The 26,379-nt window shown below is 36.6% G+C and overlaps 1 protein-coding gene across 6 annotated transcripts in view; it reads left to right on the plus strand.

The window, feature by feature from the left end:
- ATP6V1A (ATPase H+ transporting V1 subunit A) overlaps positions 1–25,006 on the plus strand; it is a 60,147-nt gene extending 35,141 nt beyond the window's left edge. For all 6 annotated transcript variants that reach the window (XM_049628200.1, XM_049628201.1, XM_049628198.1 and 3 more), the window contains 12 exons: positions 231–445; positions 727–864; positions 3,300–3,451; positions 7,432–7,594; positions 8,131–8,239; positions 13,561–13,683; positions 14,041–14,155; positions 14,712–14,775; positions 16,609–16,812; positions 19,357–19,451; positions 21,277–21,448; positions 24,577–25,006. In XM_049628200.1, the coding sequence (XP_049484157.1) occupies positions 231–445; positions 727–864; positions 3,300–3,451; positions 7,432–7,594; positions 8,131–8,239; positions 13,561–13,683; positions 14,041–14,155; positions 14,712–14,775; positions 16,609–16,812; positions 19,357–19,451; positions 21,277–21,448; positions 24,577–24,669 (1,643 nt within the window). In that variant the 3' untranslated portion in view covers positions 24,670–25,006. The remainder of the gene's footprint in view (positions 1–230; positions 446–726; positions 865–3,299; positions 3,452–7,431; positions 7,595–8,130; positions 8,240–13,560; positions 13,684–14,040; positions 14,156–14,711; positions 14,776–16,608; positions 16,813–19,356; positions 19,452–21,276; positions 21,449–24,576) is intronic.
- Positions 25,007–26,379: the final 1,373 nt, after the last annotated feature.

A 26,379-nucleotide genomic window follows, 5' to 3' on the forward strand; every position in this document is an offset into this window, starting at 1 on the left:
TAAGTTGTTTGGATAGAACTATTTAATAAGTGGAATTATTAGATACATCTTTTGTCACAGTGACCTGTGGCCTGAAAAAGTTAATGGAACACTAAGGATGTTGTGAACTGAGAAAGTTTGAGAATTTCTGTTTTAGCTTCTTAAGTATCATTTCCTGTTAAACTGTGGTACTTCCTTTTTATAGAGTCTCTAAACTTTCAGAGTGAGTTTTCCTCAACTACTGTTTCTAGCGGGTGTGTCTGTTGGAGATCCTGTACTCCGCACTGGTAAACCCCTCTCAGTAGAGCTTGGGCCTGGCATCATGGGAGCTATTTTTGATGGCATTCAGAGACCTTTGTCAGATATCAGCAGTCAGACCCAAAGTATCTACATTCCCCGAGGAGTAAATGTGTCTGCTCTTAGCAGAGATGTCAAATGGGATTTTACACCTTGCAAAAACCTGCGGGTATGTCTTTGAAACCAAGATTTCTAACATTGGTGAAAGAATGTGAAATGGATGTTTAATGACCTATTTTGTACTCCTTAGTCTAATAAAAACAGACCACAGAAGTATAGTTTAATTTTTTCTTTAAATCTGCTAGAAGAATTATAGAATATGTTTTATTGATAAATGAAGCAAATGATTTAAGTAATAGCAGCAAGGATGAATCTGCCTGACATTTATTTGAATGTTAAACAGCTTGATGTTTATTTGAACATTAAACACCCAATACGTTTGTTCTCTAGGTTGGTAGTCACATCACTGGTGGAGATATTTATGGAATTGTCAATGAGAACTCACTCATCAAACACAAAATCATGTTACCCCCGCGAAACAGAGGAACTGTAACGTACATTGCTCCACCTGGAAATTATGATACCTCAGTAAGTATATATACACTTTATCTCATAGTGTGGCCCTCCCTGATAGTCCCAAGAGTACCTGTTTTAGTGTCCTAAATAGGCATAGAAATGATACTTAATGTGCGAGTTTTAATTAACTCCCATAATTTTTTTTATCATGATGATTTAATACCTTTATGTATTGCAAAATGATTACCACATAGGGTTAGTTAACATTTCCATCAAAGCACTTTACCTGCTTAACCTTTGTGTGTGTGCAGTGAGAACATTTAAGATCTACTCTTTAGCAACTTCCAAGTATATAGTACTGTACTGTTATGTACAGTCATCATGTTGTACATTGGATCCCCTTATTCATTTTTTTCAAGTTTTTATTTAAATTCCCATTAGTTAACATGCAGTATAATGTTAGTTTCAGGTGTAGAGTGTAGTGATGCATTACTAACACCCAGTGCTCATCACAATAAGTGCCCTCCTTAATACCCATCATCCATTTATAACACCTCCTCCTGCCCACCTCCCCTCCAGTAAACCTCAGTTTGTTGTCTATAGTTAAGTGTCTGTTTTCTGGTTTGCCTCTCTTTTTTTCCCCCCAGTGTTCATTTGTGTTTTGGCTTTTTTCTTAAATTCCACATATAAGTGAAATCATATGGTATTTGTCTTTGACTGATTTGTTTTCACTTTTAGCATAATACTCTGTAGCTCCATCCACATCATTGCAAATGGCAAGAGTTCATTTTTTATGGCTGGGTAGTATTCCACTGTGTGTGTGTGTGTGTGTGTGTGTGTGTGTGTTTTAGCTTCTTGCTAGGACACACACACCACATCTTTATCCATTCATCAGTTGATGGACACTTGGGCTCTTTTTCATAATTTGGCTATTGTTAATAATGCTGCTATAAACATTGGGGTGCATGTGTCCCTTTGAATCAGTATTTTTGTATCCTTTGGGTAAATACCTAGTAATGCAATTGCTAGATCATAGGGTAGGTCTATTTTTAGACCTTTGGAAACTCTACTCTGTTTTCCACAGTGGTCGCACCAGTTTACATTCCCACCAAGAGTGTAAGAGGGTTCCCCTTTCTCTACATTCTTGCCAACACCTGTTGTTTCCTGTATATAACTGCCATAATTATTTTTTATAAAGATTTTATTTTTGAACTTGGGCTTGGGAATACAAAAAGCAGAACATAGTTATTTTTTGTTTTTGTTTTTTTAAGGGAAAGCAATATCTAATATAACATTTTCCCTCCTTCTTAATTTATGCTCGTCTTAAAGCCCTGATTCTTTAGGCATAGAGTAGTCTTTGATTTTAACTGTTAATCTGTGTTTGCATAATTAATTGTATAATGGATTATATGAATTCTAACTCTGGGTAGGTTGTTTAAAACTTAGTCCTTTAATGTTATTGCTAGTCAGTAAAATACAGTAGACTTATAATAGTCTTTGTGGGTATGAAGATAACTTTATTAAGAAGACTATTGTAACAAATAATCTGTTCCAGATAAAATGTGAGTGAAAACAATTTTCTAGTCATTTCTCAAGAGTAAGTCTTTGCTCTACAAAATATAGAGAACAAAAGATTTAGATTGGGATTCTGGGCAGTCAGCTAGCCTTACCAGCTTAAAGACTCACACACATGGAAGGAACACTCTGAGGTAGACAGTTCAAATTCATGGAGTAACAAAATTATAGATTGCTATAAGTCTGTGGACATTGGGATTATTTGTGAGTAGTTGAAACCATCTCAGTGTTCATAAATGTTAGAGTATTACTCATTATCTTTTTGCTTTTGTAAATATTTAAAAATATTTTACTTTATTAGATATTTTAGGGTTCTTAATAAGTATTTTTTATTAAATCGGTATAAGAGCACTATAATAAAGTAAACAAAGGAAAGAGTAATACGAAAACTTTCATTTCTCCCTCAGTCCCAAGAGTATCTTCTGTATCTTTTTAAGACCTGTCCCTGTGCATATCCATATCATTTTTTTAACTATTCTTCTATTATTTGAAATAGGTCTTTCTCAACTCCTATTTTTTTAAGCATTAAAACTAATAAATGCACCTGGTTAAAAAAAATTAGAACTGTATATAAAGATTTGCAGGGCACCTGGGTCACTCAGTCAGTTGATCGTCCACCTCTTGGTTTTGGCTCAGGTCATGATCTCACAGTTCATGGGATTGAGCCCTGCGTTGGGCTCTGTGCTGACAGCATGGAACCTGCTTGGTATACTCTCCCTCCCTCTCTCTCTGCCTCTTCCCTGCTCACACACATTCTCTCTGAAAATAAATAAACATATATATATAAAAAGATTGGCAATAAGAAATATAAATCTCCTCCACTTCCACATACTAGCTTTCTACCCCCAAGAGGAATTTGGGGTTACTTTGATGTTAGAGGAAGAAATGTTCATAAATTTGACTGTACTTAACATCCTACTGTATTTCTATAGGATGTTGTCTTGGAACTTGAATTTGAAGGTATAAAGGAAAAGTTTAGCATGGTCCAAGTGTGGCCTGTACGTCAAGTTCGGCCTGTCACTGAGAAGCTGCCAGCTAATCATCCCTTGTTGACTGGCCAGAGGGTCCTTGATGCCCTTTTTCCGTAAGTTTGAGCTATGTCCTGTGGTTTTTCCTCAGAGGATTATATGTGGTTATTGTTTCCCTGCCTTATAAATATCTTATGTGCTAATGCTATAATGAATTTTATCTGGAGAAATAATAGTAAATTAGTTAAAAATGTTCATATATTGCCAATGTTTATTATGGAGTGAAATCATTGACACAGTTGCAAAAAGAGCATTACCTCTAACACTTTTTGAAAAAATAAAATTTCCAGAAAATCTGTACCCAAACAATATAGCTGTCTTTATTTAGCTGTCCTGGAATTAGTAGACTGGTGTCACTATAAATATGGTTTCTAAAATCAACTGGGCTCTCTGTGCTGCCCAGGAATCTTTCTTAATTTATAGTCTGCTCTTTGCCATTTTCTTCATGAACTGCTTAAAAACCTCAAACCTCTTGTCTTTAAATCTCAGACTTTACCATACTCTGCTTTACTTTCAACAAAAAGACTTCATCATTTATTTCACAGAAAAGACAGAAGCTGTGATACAGTAACTCCTTCAACTTCTGAATCATGAACCCACATACGTCCCACTTAAACCCTTCAAACCTACCCTCTGAGTTGTTCTCACTATTTCTCACAAGATCTTCGATCCTGTGACTTATTAGTCAGCACCTCCTGTTTCCATATCCTTCAGGAACCAGCTTAAGCTTAATAGTCTGTCACTCTTATGGATACTGGCCAACAGACTATATTTTCTTGTTCCTTTGTTTTCTGTCACACTCACCCGGCAAAATCCCAACTGAATCTGTCCAGCCACCTCCTGCTCCCAAGTCTACACACAGGCTGCTGAGAAATTCAGTTAATCAGTGCAAGGTGGTATCTCACTGCTGGGTCCCAAATCCTACTGCATTTCTCTCTTTCCCTTTCTGCTCTCCTCAGCAGCTGTTTCAGACCTCTGCACCTGCCTCAGGTCCTGGGCTCTACTCTTCCTTCTTCATTAGCAACAAATGATCATACTAGAGCCTTCACATGTGAAACTCCTTCCATTAATGTACACTTCCATTTGTCCCCTCTCATCTTTCCTCTTTCTGGAGCTTATCCTACCTCATGTCTCCTCAGGGACCTCCCTCTGTAGGTCATCTTCCCTTTATTTCCCATTTCATGAAAAAATATCTACCTTCTATCCTTTTCTCCTTTCTGTCTTCCACTACTTGTCTCCTCATCTTCACAGCCAGACTCCTTGAAAAAATAAATTAGCCATCTCAACTTTTCCCACTGTAATTCACAGTGCCTGCCCAGCTGGCTTGCCCACAGTTGAAACTACTGTCACTAACATTCTCAGTCACTACCATACTGATAATTCAATAAATAAGTTTTAGTATTTCCTTAATTTCTATGACTTTGAATGTTGAATGTTGCTGCTGATTCCTTCCTCCTTGAAATACCCTGTTTTTGTTCTTCCTGTTAGCTTCTATACACAAGTCCTTATTCTCTACTGCAAGTTCCTTCTCCTTTAATTTTGATATTTCTTAGAGTTTTTCCCTTTCTGGGGCCCCTTACCCTATGTGGATAACTTTGTCCACTCTAATGACTTAAATCTTCCTCTACATATGATGACTTCCAAATCTGTATCTTCCCCCAGATCTTATGTGAGTTGTGAGTTCCAGACTCACATTTCACTTCTGATCATGCCTCTCCTTTTGAACATCTAATGGGTACTTCTAAGTCAGTATGTTCATAGCTAAAATCATCATCTTAATCACCACTCCCTTCCTTGAAACTTGTTCATCTTTTTTTGTTGCCTGTTTCAACGGCTATCATTATCCATCCAGTGAATGCTGAATCTAAAATCTATGATTTCTCTCAAGGATCATTCTTACCTGCTCACATCTAATTATTGAAGCAGTGCTTTTATTCTCTTACCCAGGTATTTTTTATCTACATCTTTCATCCCTACTCCATGATTTTAATTAAGGATCTTACCCTCGTTCCTGCCATAATCACATTTAATTAGACTTCTCCTTAGTCTTGCCTTCTTTCTAAAGGATTGTCCATATTACATAATGATGCATCTAAAACACATAACTGGTCCTATACTGTTTTGCTTGAAACCCCAAAATGCTTTTTATTGCTCTTAAATCCTCCTGCGGCACCTGGGTGGCTCAGTCGGTTGAGTGTCCAACTTCTTCATCGATTTTGCCATTTTCTTTATCTTCATGATTTCACGGTTCGTGGGTTTGAGCCCCATGTTGGGCTCTGTGATGATGGCTCAGGCCTGGAGCCTGCTTCAGATTCTGTGTCCCCCTCTCTCTCTGTCCCTCCCCCACTCATGCTCTGTCTTTCTCTCAAAAATAAATAAATATTAAAAAAATATATACTCCTTAACTCCTTATAAAACCATCTGGTCTGTGATCTGGCTATTGCTTACCTTCCAGTATCATGTCAGCCACTTGACTGCCCAGCTTCCTTATGCATCATCTTCCAGGCATCCTGAAGGACTTTTAGTTCCTCAAGCAGTGCTCCCTTTTGCCCCTGGACCTTTGGATATGCTATTTCCTCTGCTTAGAATGTTATTTCCCTTTGTCTGGCTAATTTCTGTTTCCTTTCAGGTCCTTCCCTTCAGAAGGATTTCCTGACCCTACTCCAATCCAGTGTCAGACTTTGCACCCCTTCCTGTGTTTTCCCCTAGCACCTCGGATGTTCTCTTGATAGCATGTTTCACATTGAATTGCTGAACTTCCAAACTGGGGCACACCCAGCCCTGCCTCCCCATCCAAGTTAAAAGTGATTTGAGAGAGATATACAAAGCTATAGGATGAATGGACATGCCCTCGTGGTTTATCAGACCTTTCAAACTGAAAGGTTTGAAGGAGAGGGACATCTGGGTGGCTCAGTCAGTTGAGCATCCAACTTCATCTCAGATCATGATCTCAGTTTGTGAGTTCAAGCCCCACATCGGGCTCACTGCTGTCAGCCTGTCAGCACAGAGCCCACTTCAGATTCTCTGTCCCCTTCTATCTGCCCCTCTTCCACCTGTGCTGTCCCCCCCAAAATAAATAAGTATTAAAAGAAAAAAAAGGTTTGAAGAAGAAAAAAAAATGTTTAATGTGTATTAGTTTAATTTTGAAGAAGTCTGTCATTATAATTAAGGTCATAATGTTTCTGTGAATTTTATAATAAAACAGTATTGCAAAGAAATTTCCCTTAGCATTAAATTTCATTTCTCCTGCCCACACCCTCCTGCTCTACATGCACACTTGGCGTGTGAACACACACACACAGACACATACCACACCATTCACTTTGCCCTGCCCTTAAGGATATTTCACTCTTCTCATGCCACTTCTTAGGGAAAGTTTGAATGTAGCTGCTAAATGGCACTATAACCACCAGCTGACTTTGGTTTACACCGCTGGAATGTGAGCTCTGCGTACAGAAACATGGCTATCTTATTTGCTGGTGTCTCTCCAGCAATTTAAACAGTTTTAGTGCCTAGGAAGTACTTTATGAATAGTTATTCAGTGTATAAAAGGGGATTGGCATAACACCTTAACAAAATTCTTTGTTCATTAACCTTTATAGCAAGATATGATTTTCTTAGGTCTTATTTTTTGCCTCAAGACAACTTAGAAAAGTTGTTTAAATTTTTCTTTTAGCTGTAATTCCTATATTGTGCTTACATGAACTAATTTATATAAACATTCCAAGTATCATTAGTACTATTTTATTTCATATTCCTTTTCCCCAGGTACTTTATGGCATGTACCCTCCCAATCTAGCTATTAAAGGTGGTAGAGATGGTTAATGACAATAAAAAACATACACTGTTACAGGTACCAGCTGCGGAAGCAATTACTGTATCTGTTTATCTATCTTTGTGTATATATGTAGATACAGATGAAAATATTTCAAAGTGCTTTCCTTTCTTCAACTTGTTTTTCTGTGTCACTTACCTACTTTATTTGTTAGTAGTAATTAGCAAGTGTAGTAATCCACACTTTGTTTTCTCCGCTCAGATGTGTACAGGGAGGAACTACTGCAATCCCGGGGGCTTTTGGCTGTGGAAAGACAGTGATATCGCAGTCTCTATCCAAGTATTCCAATAGTGATGTGATCATCTATGTAGGATGTGGTGAACGAGGAAATGAGATGTCTGAAGTCCTCCGGGACTTCCCAGAGGTCTGTACATACAAAGCTTCAAATATTATTTTAGAGAAAATACCACTAACCAACTTCCTTTGGCAATTAAAAAAGCTTTGTCTTGGACCTAGAGCAATGCTCTGATTTGTCAAGGATCTCTTAAAGAATTTTCTGATTATATGTGTGATTCAATTTGTATATTCCAGGAAAGGAATTTGAATTTTTCAAATACTTTAAAGTTTCTATTTGTGGTCTGATGGTTTTCAGTTATTGGGAGAAAGATAACATAGACAAAATATTTGTAGATGGGAACTTTATATTGGCTTTATATGATCTACTAGGTTGCTAAAGTAATATTCCTTTTTCCATAAAATAATGGATTTCATTTATGCAGTGGAAATAATGCCTGTCTTCTTTCCAGCACAGTGGGGCAGGGAGGAGAGGTTGGAGTGATGAGAAATATTACTTTGGGAAAACTGATTATAAAAAGGATTAAATATGGGTAAGTTGTAAAAGCGGGGACTAAAATGTTCTGTTTGGAAATGGGAGGGTCATAATCGATTGTTTGCTTCTAGCTCACGATGGAAGTCGATGGTAAGGTGGAATCAATTATGAAGAGGACAGCTTTGGTAGCCAATACCTCCAATATGCCTGTTGCTGCTAGAGAAGCTTCTATTTATACTGGTGAGTATATGAATTGAAATAAAAGCAGTGTACATCTGTTCTTAAGTTTAAAGCTAGCACCAAACCTTTTCTTTTTCCAAAGAACTTTCCTTTCATTCTAAAATACTTTGTGTGTACAACCATATTCCTAGCTTTTAAAAAATGCTGCACAAAAATGAATAAATCAATAAATAAAAATAAAAAATGCTTTATGTACATATGAGGATATGTCAGTATATTTCTAGAATTGTCTCAATCTTGTTAATAATCAGAAAACGATGTTATCTTCTACTACCATTTTTTTTTTTCATTACATCTTTTACCATTGTTCTAAACTCCAAATAAATCTGTATGTCTGTAACTTTAATGATGACCTTTGGATTAGTATATTTTGATGGTTGGATATAAAAGATAAGAAAATCAGTGCACTTATGTGTTACCTCCCATATTTGCTCCCACTTCTATCCCCGCTTTTTGGTACTTTTATTTCTACATTTTCAGATTTATGATATTCACATTCTATGTGTAACCATGCATACAATATTCGTATTAGCCTTAAACCTAGAGTAAAATGGAGTCAGTCTCCACAGGCACTCTTTTGGCTATAATTTCTCCATTTATTTTGCGGTTGGCTAAAATCTGACTTTTGAAAGTTTCCTCAAGAAAGTCTCAGGGAAACTACATTCTATGAATTCTTATTTCTTCATAAGTTTGTTTTTTTCTACTGCCTTTAAATTTTCTTTTTTGTTTGTTTTTTTTTAATGTTTATTTTTGAGAGAGAGAGAGAGAAAGAGTGTGAGCAGGGGAGGGGCAGAGAGAGAGGGAGACACAGAATCTGAAGCAGGCTCCAGACTTCGAGCTGTCAGCACAGAGCCCAGCATGGGACTCGAACTCACAAGCCATGAGATCATGACCTGAGCCTAAGTCAGATGTTTAACTGACTGAGCCACGCAGGCACACCTGTTTTTGTTTTTGTTTTTGTTTTTGTTTTTGTTTTTGTTTTTTTAAGTAATCTCTACCCCCAGCATGGGGCTCAAACTCATGACTCTGAGATCAAGAGTCGCATGCCCTTCCGACTAAGCCAGCCAGGCACCCCAATACTGCCTTTAAATTTTAATAGTAGTTTGGTTGAGTATAAAATATTTTGGATCAATGTTTGTTTCCTTGAGAACTTTTATTGTAGCACTAAATACAAGGGAGGGATCTGAAGCCAACCTGCTTTTTTTTCCTTTTATGGAAGATTTTTTTTTTTTCCCCAAAGGAATTTCTCTTTCAATTTAAAGTTTTATAACTTTGGGCACCTGGGTGGCTCAGTCAATTAAGCGTCTGACTTCTGCTTAGGTCATGATCCCACAGATCTTGAGTTCAAGCCCCGCATCAGGCTCTGTACTGACAGCTCAGAGCCTGGAGCCTGCTTTGGATTCTGTGTCTCCCTCTCTCTCTGCCTCTCCCCCAATCATGTACTGTCTCTTTCTGTCTCTCAAAAATAAGTAAACATTAAAAATTAAAAAAAAAAAAAAGTTTTACAACTTTATTAAGATATATGCCAGTATTGATAGTTTTGATAAATTTTTCTTGAGGCGTAGGAAACGTCAGCTTATGAACTTTTTCAGCTTATGAACGTGTCTTTCATTTTGGAAAATTTTCAAGAATTGTTTCCCAAACTTTTCTCTTCTGCTATGGTTATCTTCTTCAAACTAGACATATTGGATCTCCTTTATCTGTTTACCTTATATATCTTATCCTTTCTAATCCTTTTTATTTAGCCTTTTGTTCATTTGCTCACAGGATATTCAGTGGTTATTCTTTGCTTTGCTGCTAATGAAACGTTCATTTCCGTAATGGCTTTATTTTTTCTTCCAGCTCTTTGTTGAGCTCTGCTGGCTCATGAAACCTCTTTTCTGACCTTACTGTATATTCCTTGAGATTTTATTGTGTGGTAGGACGTGTTATTAACAGTTTCTTTCATTAATTTATCGTGGTCACAGTTTTCACCTATTCCTTGGCAGGTTCTTTGGCCATCATTGTATTTGCTCTTCTGTCCTTTTTCTTCTTGTATTTTTTGTAGTTCCCATACTGATATGTATTGTTACTATTACTCATCTCTGCAGGAGATGGGAAGGGAGACAGGATTGCTTCATGGCAATCTGTGGAGTTTGTTATGGCATGGAGTTGTGTAAGTTACTTTGATCTTCTCCTGCCAACAGAAATCTACTGCCACAAGGTCACTTACAGTGCATTCTTTCTCTTCTACCCTGCCTCACCCACTTTTTCCTCACTGTAAAAGAGTGCCTACCTGCATTTTGTTTGTCCCCATCACCCTGCTTCTCCTTGATGCCATACTGGATCCATGGAACTCCTGCCAGTACCCAGTATCCCTTGTGCAGTGTTCCAAACAAAGGATTCTTGGCTTTGCCCCAGTTTTACAAAAGCATAATCTGAGATGTTCAGCTTCAGGTGAATTCTTGGGGTCTTCCCACATCCTTGTTTGGGTTTTACCTCATTTAGGTGGCTTTCCTCATTATTTTGTTGTGTAGCTAAACATGTCCCCTAGTTTTTGGTAATAGAGTTTGTGTTTTTTATACTTCTTGTTCTCCTTGTTTGGTGATTACTTTTATGAGAAGGGAAAAGAGATATATTCACCTATTATTTTAAGACAAGAAGTCTACCTACTTCTTCTAAATGGCTGCACAGTATCCCTTCTGTATGGGTGTATCATAATCTATTTTACCAGCATCCTTCTGGTAGACACATAAATTATTGACAGGTTTTGTTTTTTTGTTTTTTGTTTTTGTTTTGGGTTTTGTTTTGTTTGTTTGTTTGTTTGTTTTTTGCTATCACAAACCTTGATTCACTAAAACATGCTTGTGTATGTTTTTTACAGTTTCTTTTCATGTTTTGTGCATGTGTTTCTTTGTACATTTTTGTAAGGTAAGTTTATAAAAGTAAAATTGCTAAGCATACAACTGTTAATGTGGATCTTAGATATTGATAGCTCTTCATAAAGGATATGAGTGAACAAGAGTTCTGTTTCCCCACATCTTCACCAGTGCTATGTTTTGTAATGCTTCCTAATGATAATTATCAAACATACAGTGAACGCTGATGTACTCAGCACCTAGATTTTACAATTTACTATCCCTGCTTTATAGATACCTATTCAGTCTGCGCTCTCTCTCCCAAAAATAAAAAGACATTAAAAAAAAAAAAAAAAAGGCAGGGAGGCGCCTGGGTGGCTCAGTTGGTTGAGCATCCGACTTCAGCTCTGATCACGATCTCTTGGTTCACTTGTTTGAGCCCTGCATCAGGCTCTGTGCTGACAGCTCAGAGCCTGGAGCCTGTTTCAGATTCTGTGTCTCCACCTCTCTCTGCCCCTCCCCTGCTCACACTCTGTTTCTCTCTCTCTCAAAAATAAATTTTAAAAAACATTTAAAAATTTTTAAAATAAAGATACTGATTCAGTCTGTATTTCTTTCAGCTAACATCTTTCCTATCTGTATTAACTAATTGAAAGCTGCATTCTGTCCATTTTCCTTTTGGATAGGAGTTATTTTTCATACTGATTTATAAAAGCTCTTTGAAATTAGTCTTTTATCTGTCATGAGTTGGCCAGTGTTTTCCCAGTTTGTTCATTTTTTTATTTTGTCTGAGGTTGTTTTTTTTTTTTTTTTAACTAGTAGGCACTGAAAACTCTTTGAAGTTTACTTATATGTATCTGTTTCTTCCACCAAGTCTCCCTAATACATTATCACAGAGGCTTAAAGTGCAGCTATGTATGCTCATATAAGTGAGGATCTGATCCTATCATCAGATTGAAATATGTGATAACTATTGTTTTTTTAAGCGTTTTTAAATGTTTATTTGTTTATTTTTGAGAAAGTGCAAGCCGGGGAGAGGCAGAAAGAGAGGGAGAGAAAGGATCCCAAGCATGCTCCACGCAGTGCTCAGGGCTCTATCTCATAATGCCTGAGACCATAATCTGAGCCAAAATCAAGAGTTGGTCACTTAAGCAACTGAGTCACCCAGGCACCCCTTTTTTTAAAACTTAATAATGAGAAGCAATATTTTTTTTAAAGACTTTGTTCATGGAATCATTTTTTTAGAAGCCTCAGATATCGATTTCTTATTCTGAAAGTACAATATGATAAATAGTAAAGCGCTGAATTTTCGAGTACTATTTTGTTTTACTTATATAAGACTTTTTCTTTACTGGTAAAATAAAGGAATCAGGGCATTAGATTTTGAGACTATTATAATTTAGTAAAGGCATTTATACATATCATTTCATCCAATATATACAAGTAGGTAGAACAAGAGTTATTCCATTTTAACAGATTAGGAAATCACACTGAGAAATGAAGTTAGTTGTGGAGATTAATCAGAGAACAGGAGCTAGAACCCAGGACTTCTTTCTGTCTATTAGCTTCTTCTAAATGGTTTACTCTAAGTGATTTAACAGAACAGAACCTGGTATACACAGGAGAATGATCTGGATAATTAAGATATTACTTGTGTTAACATTTGTTGCATTTGAAAAATAAGCTAATTAGTTGATGGGTTTTGGTATATGTATATGTGATACATAGACAAAAGCTACAATGGGAATTAATTTCAGACTTAATTGTCTCAACAAAAAATAGAAAAAAAGTCTTTTCCTGGTTTTTAAAATGTACAATATTGGGATACCCAGATGGCTCAGTCAGTTAAGTTTCTGACTTTGGCTCAAATCACGATCTCACGGTTTGTGGGCTCAAGCCCTGCGTCAGACTCAGAGCCTGGACACAGATTCTGTGTCTCCCTCTATCTGTCCCTCTCCTGCTCATGCTCTGTCTCTCTCAAAAATAAATAAACATAAAAAAATTAAATGCACAATATTAGAATAGGCTATGGCAACAAATAAACCCAAATTTGTCATTGCTCAGGATAACAGATGTTTTTTTAAGTGGTTAGGGGGACTCTTCTTCATTCTGTCATTCTGGGCTGGGACCCAGGCTGAAAAGTACTCTTCCGTTTTCAACTCCTGACTTTCAGGGCTGCTGGGAGTCCTGTCCATCTCAGTAAGCCAGAAAGAATAAAGAGCATGGAAGGATGTGTGGCATGCCTGATGATGGAACTCATTACTTCGACTTTCATTCTGTTAGCTAGAGGTCAGTTACCTGGTCATATCTAAATACAAAGGAAGCTAGGAAATATAATTTGGCTTTATGCACAAAAGAAGGGGGATTTTGATGAACAGCCAACAGTCTGCCTCATGTACTTACTGCTTTAAAGTTTTCTTAATGATGACAAAGTCAGGATTCTACATTATAGAATTATAACTTGTAATATTCTCCCCAATTTAGGAATTACGCTGTCAGAATATTTCCGTGACATGGGTTATCACGTCAGTATGATGGCTGACTCTACCTCTAGATGGGCGGAGGCCCTTAGAGAAATCTCTGGTCGCTTAGCTGAAATGCCTGCAGGTGAGTCTTTGTATTGCTTATTATATTAAAAGGCTGATAGGATTTTTAGGACTGGCTTAGAACCTCCCTTAAATTTCTTTTCACGGGGCTCCTGGGTGGCTCAGTTGGTTGAGCATCCACCTTCACTCAAGTCGTCATCTCATGGTTCCTGAGTTGGAGCCCTGCGTCGAGCTCTATGCTGACAGCGTGGGACCTGGAGCCTGCTTCAGATTCTGTGTCTCACTCTTTGCCCTTCCCCCGTTCGCTCTCTTTCTGTCTCTCTCTCTGTCTCTCTCTTTCAAAAATAAACATTAAAATTTTTTTCTTTTTCTTTTTCTTTTTTTTAGTTAAAGAAAAAATTTTCTTTTTGCTTTTCAGATAGTGGATATCCTGCATACCTTGGTGCCCGTCTGGCCTCTTTCTATGAGCGAGCAGGCAGGGTGAAATGTCTTGGAAATCCTGAAAGAGAAGGAAGTGTCAGCATTGTAGGAGCGTAAGCACCTAAACTATTTACTCTTCAAAAGAAGAATAAAAAGTCATATATTTTAAAGAGAAAATACTCAGCTTCCTCTGAGGGTAGTGGTTCTTAACCACTGCAGGCTCACCCAAGGAGCTCTTTACAATGTACACGTTTAGGTTATCTCTGCACTGATTTTTTTATATTCAAGTCACAATATCTTACGAGTAACTTAGAAAATTATAGACATGTTTAAGTAAGATTGTATGGAAAAACAAAGTGAAGATCCATGATCACTACCTAAAGCCATACTTTGTTCTTAGAGTTTTTTCTTCCTTCCTGCTTCATGTATTCGATTAGAGTCACGAAACTGATTATGTCTCTCATATTTTGCACTTGAAGGCATTCAATAGTTACCATTCTTATTTGCAATTTAGTATTGATTTTTATTAATATTTGTATGTAGATTTTCTTTTCAAAGGTTAGTTCTAAAGTTATTTACATTAAAATTAACTTCTAAAAAACTTTTACTTTCATATACCAGCTGTGTTTTCTTAAGCTTTTCTAATGACTTTTTTTCTTTTAAATTTAGGGTTTCTCCACCTGGTGGTGATTTTTCTGATCCAGTTACATCCGCTACTCTTGGTATTGTTCAGGTATACCTTTTCCTAGCATAGTCAACTTCTGACCTTTCCCCCCCTTACCCTAATGTTACCTAATCATCGTGAAGTATTAAATTTACTCATTAAAAAGTAGGCAGTAGGAAGGTTTGTTTTAGGAACATTCTTGTCACTGAGAGTTTTTATTCTGTCCATTCTTTCTTAGCTCTTTGCTGAAGATTTATGAAATTTAATTTTTGTAAGTGGAAAATATATCTGGAATAGCAAAGTTTTATTAGTGTTAGAATAATACTACCCTTTAAATGAGAGTAACCCTGGTTGTAGAAACAAATAGGCCTAAAAATGCATAATGACAAAAACCCAGTAGAAGTTTCTTTTTCCTCATAGTATGGTCTAAAGCAGATGATCCTATCAGAGGGCAGCTCTTTTCCATATACTAATAATTCACAGACCAGAGGTCCTTCCAGCTTGGGCTCCACCATCATCACCTAGACTGTTAACCATCTGCATCTTGCTGCCACAAGGGGAAACTGTGGAGAAGGCACACCCACTGTGTGAACTTTGGGCTCCAGTGCAATCCCCCACTCATTCTGTTAGCCACACCCAGATGAAAGCAAAGCTGGAAAGTGTAGTTTCTGCCTACGCAGCTGCCTCCCAGTGACAAGGCATGAATAGTAGTGGATAGCTAGCCAACTTGGCCATTAAGAGAAGCCTAAGTGAAAGATGTATACAAATCAGGACTATAGTAAAGAAAATAAATGTTGATATATTCATAAGTATTATTCATGTGAGAAAAAGAATATTTGCTTACATTTCTGTCAGTGTCTGATAAAAAGAAATGTCAGGCTAAATGTACAGCTCTCAAGGTGTTTAACCTTTGCTAACATTTTGAGTTTAAATTGCCGGGAAAGGAGGAGTAAAGTTAAGAAGGTATAAAATATAGGGGGTTCCTGGGCGGCTTAGTTAAGCATCCAACTTTGGCTCAGGTCATGATCTCACACCTTTTTTGTGTGTTTGAGCGTTGCATCAGGCTCTGTGCTGGCAGCTCAGAGCCTGGAGCTGCTTCAGGTTCTGTGTCTTCCTCTTTGTCTCTGCCCCACCCCGGCTCTAACTCTGTGTCTCTCAAAAGTACATAAACATTAAAAAACAAAACAAAATGGGGTGCCTGGGTGGCTCAGTTGGTTAAGCAGCCTACTTCGGCTCAGGTCACGATCTCACGGTTGGTGAATTTGAGCCCCATATCAGGCTCTGTGCTGACAGCTCAGCACCTGGAGCTGCTTCAGATTCTGTCTCCCTGTCTCTCTCTGCCCCTCCCCCACTCAGGCAGTCTCTTTCTCTCTCAAAAATAAATAAACATCAAAAAATTGTGAAAAAAAAAGTAGTAGAAAACTTTAAAAAATGACTAAAATATACATGAACATTTGGCCTTTGAAAAATGATTGGTAGACTTATTGAGTTGGCCCTTCATGATAGGGAATCCAAGTTAATCAGAATGTTTCCAGGTTTTTAATCAAAGGGAAGAATCTGTTCTTTCTCTATAGACATTTTCTGGTTCCTCTGTTTATATTGTACCATAATAAATCTTCAAAGGAGTCAATTTTTTTTTTACTATCAGATTTGCCATACTATTGAGGAAATTCAGATACAATTTGAATTTGACTATAATTCTCCTGAAACTAAAAGAAATATATTTTTTAATTCTAAGTTTTATTCTATTTCAGTTACACATGGTATATACTAAAAAGATAATTTGACCAAAAAATTACAAAATTGCGTATTTAGAACAAACAAATATACTTCAAGGCTTTATTTATTTACTTATTTAAGAAAAATCATTGAATTTGTTTTTGGTTTTTTTTTTTACATCAGGTGTTTTGGGGCTTAGATAAGAAACTAGCTCAACGTAAGCATTTCCCCTCTGTCAACTGGCTAATCAGCTATAGCAAGTACATGCGTGCGTTGGACGAGTACTATGACAAACACTTCACAGAATTTGTTCCTCTGAGGACCAAAGCTAAGGAGATTCTGCAGGAAGAAGAAGACCTGGCAGAAATTGTACAACTTGTCGGAAAGGTAAGTGGTTAAGCCCCATGGAGGACAGATCCAGGAGTTATACTGGTGTGTTTTAAGGACAGAGAGAACCTTGGATTCTTGCCTAGCAAAATGAGTCCTTATTAAATGTTTTTTAAAATAATGGAATTTTAGCTTAGCCTTTATCCAGTAGATATTTGAGGGTCCTATTTATGTTATGGAAGGTAGAAAGATGATTATTGTTTTGATTATCTACTATTGAATAACAAACCACTCCAATACTTTTGAGTGTTTGAACAGTGTTTTACTGCTCGTAGTTTCGGGGCTGATTGACTGTTGGACTTTCTTGCTTGGGCCCCTCATACAGTTGCAGTCATATGGTGGCTGAGGCTGGAGTCATCTGAAAGTTTCTTCCCTCGCAGGTGTAGTGCCTGGGCTGGGATGGCTAGAATGGCTATGGGTTAGCTGGACATTTCTCCGTCCATGTAGTGTCTCCACATGGCAGTTTAGGGCTGTCAGACAGAGTATATAAAAAGAAAGAAAGTGGAAACCAACAGCCTCGTAAGTTGGGGCCCCCAAACTAGTATATCTATCACTTCTGTTTTATGTTCTGGTCAAAGCAGGCACATAGCTTTCCTAGGTTAAAGAAGAGGGGCTTGCACTTCAAAATGGTCAACCAGAAGGAGAAACTAAATTGTTAGAGCCTTTATATTCTTTTTGACCTCTATAGTGCTTTGCATGGTCCTGGTTATATTGTAGATGAGAAAGAAACACTGGATTTACTTTTATTTCTTGAAATAGAACATACCCATCACCAACCAAATTAGAAGTGCCGTGCTTTGGATCAATTTTATTTTTGCAGGCGCACCAAGGCTAGGAATCAGAAGGATTAGATGCTAGTTTTTTGTTTTTTTTTTATAATAGCTGTGTGACCTTAAACACGTGACTTGTATTCTTGTGTCTGTGTCTTGATGTTTCAAAGGAGGATGGTATAATTAAATTTAGCCAGATTAAATTCCAGAGTTGAATGACTTCTCAGATGGTATGCAGTGCTAGTCAGGATGTCTGTTTCTCTATCTGGCTCTGTTCTTTTTATTATATGTTATAAAGTCACCTCCTAATTTCTTTTCCACAACCGATAGTATTATTAGCTAACTAACACATATTAAATACTCATTTTTTATAAATGAGTACTATGGCCCTGGTTAAGAGGAAGTAGAAACAGAAGACCTCCAGAACCAAAGACAATATAAGAAAAGAAAATCACAGGGGCATTTTGTTTGTGAATATAGATATCAAATTCCTAAATTAAATATTACTGTTTACTAGATTCTGTAAGGTATTAAAAGAATAAAATAACACAAGTAAAGTTTATCTCAGGAATGCAAATATGATTCAACACAAAATCTGTTATTGTAACTCACCAATGTAATTAATGTAATGAAAAAGGGATATCTCAACCAATGCGGAAAAAGCATTTGAAGTTCATTACTTATTTATAGTTTTTAAAAATCTCTTAGTAAGCAAGGAATAGAGGGGAATTTCCTTAATTTGTTAAAGGTAATAGACTAAAACCCAGGGTAAATATTTTACTTAAAGGAAAAATTCCTGATGCATTCTGTTTAAATATCAGGATTAAAATAAGAATACTTACTATCACCGCTAATGCTCAAATACCAGAAGACCTAATCAATGATGTAAGAAAAGAGAAAACTTGTAAAGAAAGAAATTAAAATATCATTATATAATAAGAAAAATAACAATTAATAGAGAAACGATTAGAACTAATAGAAGTTTGGTGAGGGTTTCAAGATAAACAAAAAAACAAGAAAATGTTTCTGTATTAGCAATAGCAGTTAGAAAATAAAACTAAAAATAAGGTGTCGACAATAGTAACAAAAATGAGAATGTAGGAACTAATCAAAAATAACATTATTCTGTGGAAAACATTTTAAAACTAATAAATGAAACAAAATCTAAAGACATAGACAGTCCAAGCCCTTAGATAGACTTATTAGGTAGATACCACTTTAATCTATAAATTTGATGTGATGCCAGTCAAATTCCTGGTTACATCTTCTGTACAAATTAGTAACCATTCAAAAATTCATTTGCTATCACAAATACTATTCTTTAAAAAAGAATAATAAAAAGGGAGATTTTACTCTATTGGATATGTCACAAAAATACAAATATTGTATGATTTCGTCTAAAGCAGTCACATTCATAGAAACAGAAAGTAGAATGGTGGTTACCAGGGTCTGAGAGAGGGGGAGAAGGAGAGTTGCTATTTAATGGATGTAGAGTTTCAGATTTGCAAGATGACCAGTTATGGTTATCTGTTTCACAACAATGTGAATATACTTAACATTACTGAACTACACTTAAAACTGGTTAAGATGGAAATTTTTATCTTAAATGGTTTTTACCACAATAAAAAAAAATTAACAAGCAGTTATAAAGTGAATTTATTAATGATAGGTGATTGTGTATTGATTATACAGTTTTTGTTTGCTTAATTGCTTATAATCACTGATCCCACATTATGGAAGTAAATTTTTAAAAATATATTTTTTTCTCTTTTAGGCTTCTCTAGCAGAAACAGATAAAATCACTCTGGAAGTAGCAAAACTTATCAAAGATGATTTCTTACAACAAAATGGGTATACTCCTTATGACAGGTAACCTATCCTGATTATTTTCTTTTTTTATTTGAGGATTTTCTGTTGGATTTTGAAGAAAGAGCTGCCTTCACATTAGAATTCTTTTTTTTTTTTTCTTTTTCAAATGCAGACGCAACTCTGACTCAATTTATGTTCTTTGGATTGTTATAACAAACATCTAACGATCAAATATGTCCCCTTGTCTTGATTTTGCTTATTTGTGCAGTTATGACAGTATTTTCACTCATTGCCCAGCCATCTTTAAGTAGATTAGATTATGGCATAGTGTGCAGAATGAGGGGATCATTGCCTCCTTCAGAAGCTTTTCTCAATGCCTCTTACAACTGCCCATGCCTCTTCTACTCTTTTCCTAAATAAGTATGTCCTACTTTCGTGCTTCATTTCCCAGTAGACTTAGTCTCTTTCTTTCTGCCAGTCTCTGTTAGATGTCCCATTTGTCTCTGCATCTACTGTGGCTTATTTAAAGTCTCCATTTCTTTTAATTTTTTTTAAATTTTTTAATGTTTGTTTATTTTTGAGAGAGAGAGAGAGAGAGAGACAGAGTGTGAGCAGAAAGAGAGGGAGACACAGAATCCGAAGCAGGCTCCAGGCTCTGAGCTGTCAGCACAGAGCCCGACGCGGGTCTCATACGAACTGTGAGATGATGACCTGAGCCAAAGTCAGACTCTTAACCGACTGAGCCACCCAGGTGCCCAAGTCCCCATTTCTTTTAAACTTTGATAATATTGAGCCCTTTCATCATAGGCTAGCTTTTCTCCCTCAGATCATAGTTGGACTGAAGAAGGAACTGAACAAATAGGAGGATTATGAGAATGTAGGAGAAGCAGAAAATATGATAACATAAATCTCAAAAATCTGTATCAGGAAGTTAAGTTCTGGCCACCCATACAAAAATAACTCAACCAGGGGAAAATTCTTTGGAAAGCATAATACAGAATGTTCATGAAATTGTGCATACAAGCGTGTTTAAATGTGTCAGGAAGTTGATAAGAATGCATGTGATCCAAGTTGAGTATTAATGTGTGTGTCCTCATTATTAAAAGGTATGGGTAAGTGAAAATGAACACATTAATGGGGGAAGGGGCTACTGTTCATTTTAGGAAATTACAGTTTTCTGTTTTCCTATTATTCATTAAACCTTCACCCCACTATCACAAGGGAGTCTTTGCAACTCAGTTATTTTACCATTTGGGTTACTCCTTTAACTGCACTGTACGAAAACAGACCCTCAGAGATTAGATTATAGCAGTACTCAGTCATTAGATTATAGCAGTACTGTTTAATTGTCCTTCCTCTTTAGTTATTCTCTTTTTTTTTTTTTTTTAATTTTTTTTTAACATTCATTTATTATTGAGAGACAGAGAGAGACAGAGCATGAGCATGGGAGGGGCAGAGAAAGGAGACACAGAATCTGAAGCAGGCTCCAGGCTCCAAGCTGCCAGCACAGAGCCCGACATGGGGCTTAAACTCACAAACCGCGAGATCATGACCTGAGCTGAAGTCGGACACTCAACCGACTGAGCCACCCAGACGCCCCATCTTTAGTTATTTTAATAGATAAAAAAAGAACATCACCTTAAGATAAATAAATGAATATATATCTCCATCTATGCATTCACTCCATATCCCATCTCTACCCAAAAACTCTGGATACATAGTTGTTAGTGTTTACCACTTTTTTTTTCGTTCCTTATTATCTGATAAATATAAGTAGTCTGCATATTTAAATAAAGAAGCTAATGCTCTGGTATTTTGTAGATGAAATATGAGCCTGCTTTGGATTTTATTTTGTTAATTATTTTGACTTTCATTTTTACCCTAGGTTCTGCCCATTCTACAAGACAGTAGGGATGCTGTCCAACATGATTGCGTTTTATGATATGGCCCGTAGAGCTGTTGAAACCACTGCACAGAGTGACAATAAAATCACATGGTCCATTATCCGTGAGCACATGGGGGAGATCCTCTATAAACTTTCCTCCATGAAATTCAAGGTATATTTTGTTTCTGCTTAACTTTTTTAGTAGGAAATGTTTCTTTTGAATTATTTAACTATTTACAAACAATCTGTTTCTCCACAGACCTGATGTGTGAAACTTGGGTTTATGATTTTCATACATGCTCAGGACCAGAACAGACCTTAAAGTTATGTTCAAATAAGAATTCTAGTGATAAAAGTTATAGTATGTCATGTCTAAAATAAATGCTGACACGTTTTCCCTTTTGTCTTAACTGCCGGGCAATTTAGAGCTAAAATCATAGCTGGGCAGCAATTACTTAACCTCAAGTACCTATTACCAATTTACCCCCATGCTCACCTGAAATGACTTCTGCTGTTTACTTCTAAGTATCCTGTTACGCATCATTTCTAACTTTGAGGTGAATTCTTTTTTTTTTTTTAATTACTCTAGCCATAAATAGATAATTAAATGAGATTATCAGTAGAAATCCAAATGTGTATGATTGTTTTTAAAATATTTGATCAGTTGGGTTGTATTTAATTATTTCTAAATTAAGACATCCAAGTATATTTACTAATCACCTTTAGAGAAATTGAGAACGATTCTGTGAAAGTGTGTTATATATATAGTGTTTGTTTACACTATAGGTTGAAAGTAAATCTGTAAAAATAGTCACTGTAACAAGAATTTTAAAATATTCACACTCTATGAGTCCTGTCGCTTCAATTCAAAACATATGACCCAATAACCAGATTTCTTTTTAAATGAAGTACAGTTGACATACAATAATCAGAAAAAAACATTTTTTTAAACAATTTTTTTAATGTTTGTTTATTTTGGGGAGAACAAAAGCAGGGGAGGGCACAGAGAGGGGACAGAGGATCTGAAGCAGGCTCCACACCGACAGCAGTGAGCCTGATGTGGGGCTCGAACTTATAAACCACGAGATCATGACCTAAGTAAGCCAAGTCAGACATTCAACTGACTGAGCCATCCAGGTGCCTTCCAAAAGAGGGGAGCACACAAGCCGGGGAGGGGCAGAGAAAGAGGGAGAGAGAGAATCCCAACCAGGCTCCTCACTGATAGCACAGAGCCCAACAGAGCTCTGTCTCACAAACTATGAGATCATGTGACCTGAGCCAAAATCAAAAGCCAGACACTTAACTGACTGAGCCACCCAGGTGCACCTAATCAGAGACTTTTGATATGAATGTATGTAAAAGGTTTTTTTTTTTTTTAACGTTCATTTATTTTAGAGACAGAGCAGAAGCGGGGGAGGGGCAGAGAGAACTGGAGACAGAATCTGAAGCAGGCTGCAGGCTCTGAGCTGTCAGTACAGAGCCCAACGCAGGGCTCGAACCCACGAACCATGAGATCATGACCTGAGCCGAAGTCGGACACTTAACCGACTGAGCCACCCAGGCACCCCAAAGATTGTTTATTAAACTTCTTAAATGTCATTCAAGGGTAAACAGGATCAACAGTACATTATGGCGTGTACATTATAGCAAGAGTATTATGAAGACATCAATATCATTTTTTCAAAGAATATCCAAAGATCTGACCAAATGTTTATGGTATAATGAGTGAAAAAAATCAGGTTGCAAAAAAATTCCATATGTAATTTGATCCAAATTTTATTTTTAAAGATTAAACATTCATATGGATAAAGAAAATATGATACACAGACACATTCACACATGTACAGTGGAATGTTAACCATAAAAAGGTGAAATCTTGCCAATTGTAACCTGGATGGATTGAGAGAGTATAATGCTAAGTGAAGTAAGTCATTTAGAGGAAGGCAAATACCATATGATTTCACTCATATGTGGAATTTAAGAAACACAGTAAACAAACAAAGGAAAAAAGAGGCAAACCAAAAAACAGACTCCTGTGGAGAATAGGCTGGTGGTTGTCAGAGGAGAGATGGGTTGGGGGAATGGGTGAAAGGAAGGTGAAGGGAATTAAGAACACACTGCTACTATGATAAGCACTGAGTAATGTATAGAAGTGTTGAATCACTATAATTGTATATTTAAAACTTATATAACACTGTATATTAGTTATACTTTAAATAAATAAATGAGATTATACATTCATAGGAAGAGGATAAAAAATATATGTGATAAGGGGCACCTGGGTGGCTCAGTTTGTTGAGCGGCTGACTCTTCGTCTTGGCTCAGGTTATGATCTCACAGTTCGTGGGTTCAATCCCCACGTCAGGCTCCACGCTGACAACATGGAGCCTGCTTGGGATTATACCTCTCTCTCTGCCCTTCCCCTGCTTGCTCATGCTCTCTCTGTCTCTCCCAAAATAAATAGGTGAACTTTAAAAAAAAATGTGTGTATATATATATATATATATGTATGCAAGGATAAATAATATAGTGATGATTTCTGATCATGTGATTCAAGGTGATATCTTTTTTTTCTATTTACATGCACATTGTATCAAATTAATACCTCCGTAATTTTTTATGTCATTAAATATTCTTCTGTAACATTATTTTGTGGCTGGAGAATAATATTTGCCTATTGTTAGGTATATAGGAAATTTCCAGTTGTTGGTATGGACAGCTTTGTTTATGTAGTTGGTTTTGTGTATTTTCCTGTTATAGCTTCCCAGAAGTGAAATGATTGAGTCAGGGCTTAAATATTTTAAAGCCTCTTTTATACATACTGCTCAATTAAGTTGTTTTCCATAAGGATTTAAAATACACATTTTAAGATTATTTTAGAAATTTTACTTCCTTTGTTCCAATGTGATACTATGAGACCTTGAACAGTAAATTATGTTTTGACTAAATTAATTCCAACTATCTTGTACATGCTAGAGAATGAATGTAATGTGTGATACTGCATAATTTTCCCATATTTTGCATATTGTTGAGGATAAATCGTCTATTGGTCGTTGAATACAGTTAGCAGGCAAAATACAAAATTAAAATTTTGTCTTCTTTCTGTTAGGTTGGAGTATTACTCCATTTATACATTTCTCTTCTTATAGGAAAATAAGGATAATTTTGACCTCTGCCTGTGTTTTAGCAGTGTACCTCACTTAACCTAATACTCAAAATATATTAAACATACGTAACTTACTACTTGTTCTGAAAATTCTTTTCCAAAGGTAAATTGAATTCTGTAATGTCTTTTTTCAGGATCCGGTAAAAGACGGTGAAGCAAAGATCAAGGCTGACTACGCACAACTTCTTGAAGACATGCAGAACGCATTCCGTAGCCTCGAAGATTAGAACTGTGATTTCTTTCCTTCTTTTCCTCAGCAGTCTCTCCTCTGTGTATAGTTTCCTAAATTTCTCATCTCCAAACCCTTTGCTTCTTTGTTGTGCAGCTTTGAGACTAGTGCCTATGTGTGTTATCGCTTGTTCCCCTGTTTATCTGGTGGGTCTTCTATGAAACAAACATTCCTTTGTTCCAGTGTTTGAAGGGCCTCCCTGATCCTTTCTCCGAATGGTGAATGTAGTAAATATGATATATAATGGCTACACTACTGTAAACTCATATGTAGGGTGACATGCCTCCTTGTCCTAGGTTTGCCCTTGCCTCATCACCATTAAATTGTAAATGGGACTATTGCATGTACTCTCTTTGCAATAGATCTGGAGCGGAAGGCCAGATTTCTACACGTTTTGACAGGTACTCTGTGAAATGACTCAATATCTATGTGGTAAGGTTATTTGCAGCTTAGCATTTTGCTAAGTAGCTGCTTTGCAGGATATAATTGCTTTTTTAAAACCATGAATGATTAATGTTCCAATTATGCATTGCCTCCCCCAGTATAAATCAGGAATGTTTATAGGAAACTGTTGGGAACTCTACTGTTTTTAAAACAGGCATTTGTGGGACTCAGCACAGTATATGAATCAGTACCCTCTAAAAAAGTGGAAAAGGAGCCAGGTGGTCAAACTTAAACATCATCTTGTTAAAGCATATTTTATTTCAGTATGAAAAATGCAGTATCAAGGACTACCCTACTACATTACTAGGAAAGTCTTTTTAAAATCACATTTAAAACAATCACGGGGAACTTGATCCACTTCGTGCCCTTCTTCTTTTCCTCAAACATCTTAGAAGCCGAAGCTTCTAAGAATCATGTGGCAGTGTGATGGGCAGTAAAATGCCACAGAGAAGATATTCAGTAGTGGTTAAGGCTGTTTGCACCATTAAGGACCAGCTGGACTGTAGTGATTCTTGGGGCCAGAGTGGCATTACATTTTTGCAAGATAATGATGTGTGTCATGTGTTTGCATGTTTGTTTGCTCAGTGAACTTTTGAACAACCAGTTTGCCAGCTTACTGGCTCAAAAGACTTTTCAGAATATCTGTAACAATAGCATAGCAGTTTTCATCCGGTTTAATAAGGATGAAATTAATTCTTTTATCTGCTAATAACAGAATCTGGGTTATGTGAAAAAAAGATAATTTCATCCTGTCTTTTAAGTATATGTTTTAAAGTAATAATTTCTGTCTTTGTGTAAGGCACACTGCAGAACAGCTCTGAGAGCAACAGTTTCTCATTAATTCTTTCTGACCAATAGTGCTGGCACCATTGCTTCCTCTTTAGGAAGAGGAAAGGGCATGTGAACATGCCTAACAACCTCAAATACCCAAATGTAATAGCATAAATAAAGTATTTATTTTATGCCTCAGTATATTATTATTTAAATTTTTAGGTCATGTATTTCTTTTGGTCCGTCAAGGAAAGTAGAGAATTCAGCAGTGGTTTGTTTCAGTCTTGCAAACTGCATGTTTTTACAGTGGCTTGCTGTTCAGGATAGATATTCTTCCATATGTAGGTTTTTTTTTTTTTAACTTTTCCAAATATTGGAAAATATAAAAATTATGCAATGATTCGTTGAGATGTGGACTTAATGGTGCTGCTTAATCAGTTTGCTTCCAATGTGGCCTCCCACCCAGAGGCCCGAAGACCAGTGGAATTGAAAA

This window comes from Panthera uncia, chromosome C2 (assembly GCF_023721935.1).
Source record: "Panthera uncia isolate 11264 chromosome C2, Puncia_PCG_1.0, whole genome shotgun sequence".
NCBI classification, from domain to species: domain Eukaryota; kingdom Metazoa; phylum Chordata; class Mammalia; order Carnivora; family Felidae; genus Panthera; species Panthera uncia.